We start from the raw sequence: 1,254 nt of genomic DNA, 5'->3' as shown, positions 1-1,254 counted from the left end.
AAATATTTCATTTTCAAAAAAGAACTTGATATAATCAAGTTAAAATTTTAACCTTTTTTATTAATTTAATTTTCAAAACTTGGATATTTCACTTCAGCTCCTAAATATAACAAGTATGTTTCATGTCTTAAATAAAATGTGATCAGATATACAACACAGGCTTTTCAGAGATAGGAAAATCCTCATATCACTGCATTGTTTAAGACATCCCCCAATATAAGGTTGTTAAAATCATAGTTATTAGAACTCAAATAACTAACTACATCATGATATAAGACTAGTGTTTAAATTAAGACTAATTTTATAACTACACTGATTTTTACTCCTTTCTGTTCAGAAACATGAGAGGAGTTATAAATCATCAATCAAAAGGGGAAAATGATACCATTACTTTTATAATAATCAAAATCAATATGTCTAAAAATACATACTAAATTAGAAAAATATATTTCATAAGTAGATCATATCATTGTCTTCAGTAATGGAATTTTTATCTTATAGAGAGAAGGCAGAAATGCATAACGTATTATATTTTTAAAGACTTCATTTTTTTTTAACTAGTTAACTATCATTCATGCCACGATTCTTTTAATTCTAATATTATTTTATGGTTATACAATGTAATTATTTGGTAGATAAGATGTGCACTGTATTGTTTAAGACATTTAAACATTCACAGACCTGTAACTCCCCGAGTCTCTGTTCCATGATTTCATATTCAGTGACCATAACCTGAGGTATAGAGAGTTTGGTTTCTGACTGCTGGATCCATGTCATGATGGTGCTCATGGTCTCCTGATAGCGCATGGGTGGCAAAGTGTCAAAAACTTTATCAAAAGGAAAAAAAAAATCATTTTAAACTTTGTTATTATGTTTTCTTAAGTTGTCAGCAAACTCAATCATACTAATTACAAATATTAACAAAATGGAAAAAATACAGATTAGAATATGATTATGTTGAAGATATATTCTTTCTACGTGTCTGATATTGACAGAAACTATGCATATATTACGATGAACCCTCATACCAGCCTTGCAAGTTTTGCATTGTTAAATTTATTTTTCAAGGTGAGAAAATGGAGAAACAAAGGGGCTGAGTAACTTGCCAACATAGATGGTACTTAGAGAAAATGAGTAGAGTCAGTGTATATCAGACTTTGAAGGCTACAGTCCTTCGATGTTATCATTTGCCCTTGTGGAAAAAGTATCATTATCCACAGACGTTTTTTTTTTAAATTACATCATATCACCTTT

The 1,254-nt window shown here is 29.1% G+C and overlaps 1 protein-coding gene across 1 annotated transcript in view; it reads right to left on the bottom strand.

Moving 5' to 3' along the window:
• DMD (dystrophin) overlaps positions 1-1,254 on the bottom strand; it is a 1,580,480-nt gene that overhangs the window by 1,254,771 nt on the left and 324,455 nt on the right. The window contains exon 20 of the mRNA XM_006911463.3: positions 682-827. Coding sequence (XP_006911525.1) covers positions 682-827 — 146 coding nt within the window. The remainder of the gene's footprint in view (positions 1-681; positions 828-1,254) is intronic.

Source organism: Pteropus alecto, unplaced genomic scaffold, assembly GCF_000325575.1.
Source record: "Pteropus alecto unplaced genomic scaffold, ASM32557v1 scaffold414, whole genome shotgun sequence".
Classification (NCBI taxonomy): Eukaryota; Metazoa; Chordata; class Mammalia; order Chiroptera; family Pteropodidae; genus Pteropus; species Pteropus alecto.
The sequence above is the reverse complement of the archived record's forward strand: the minus strand, read 5'-3'. Positions and strand labels throughout refer to the sequence as shown.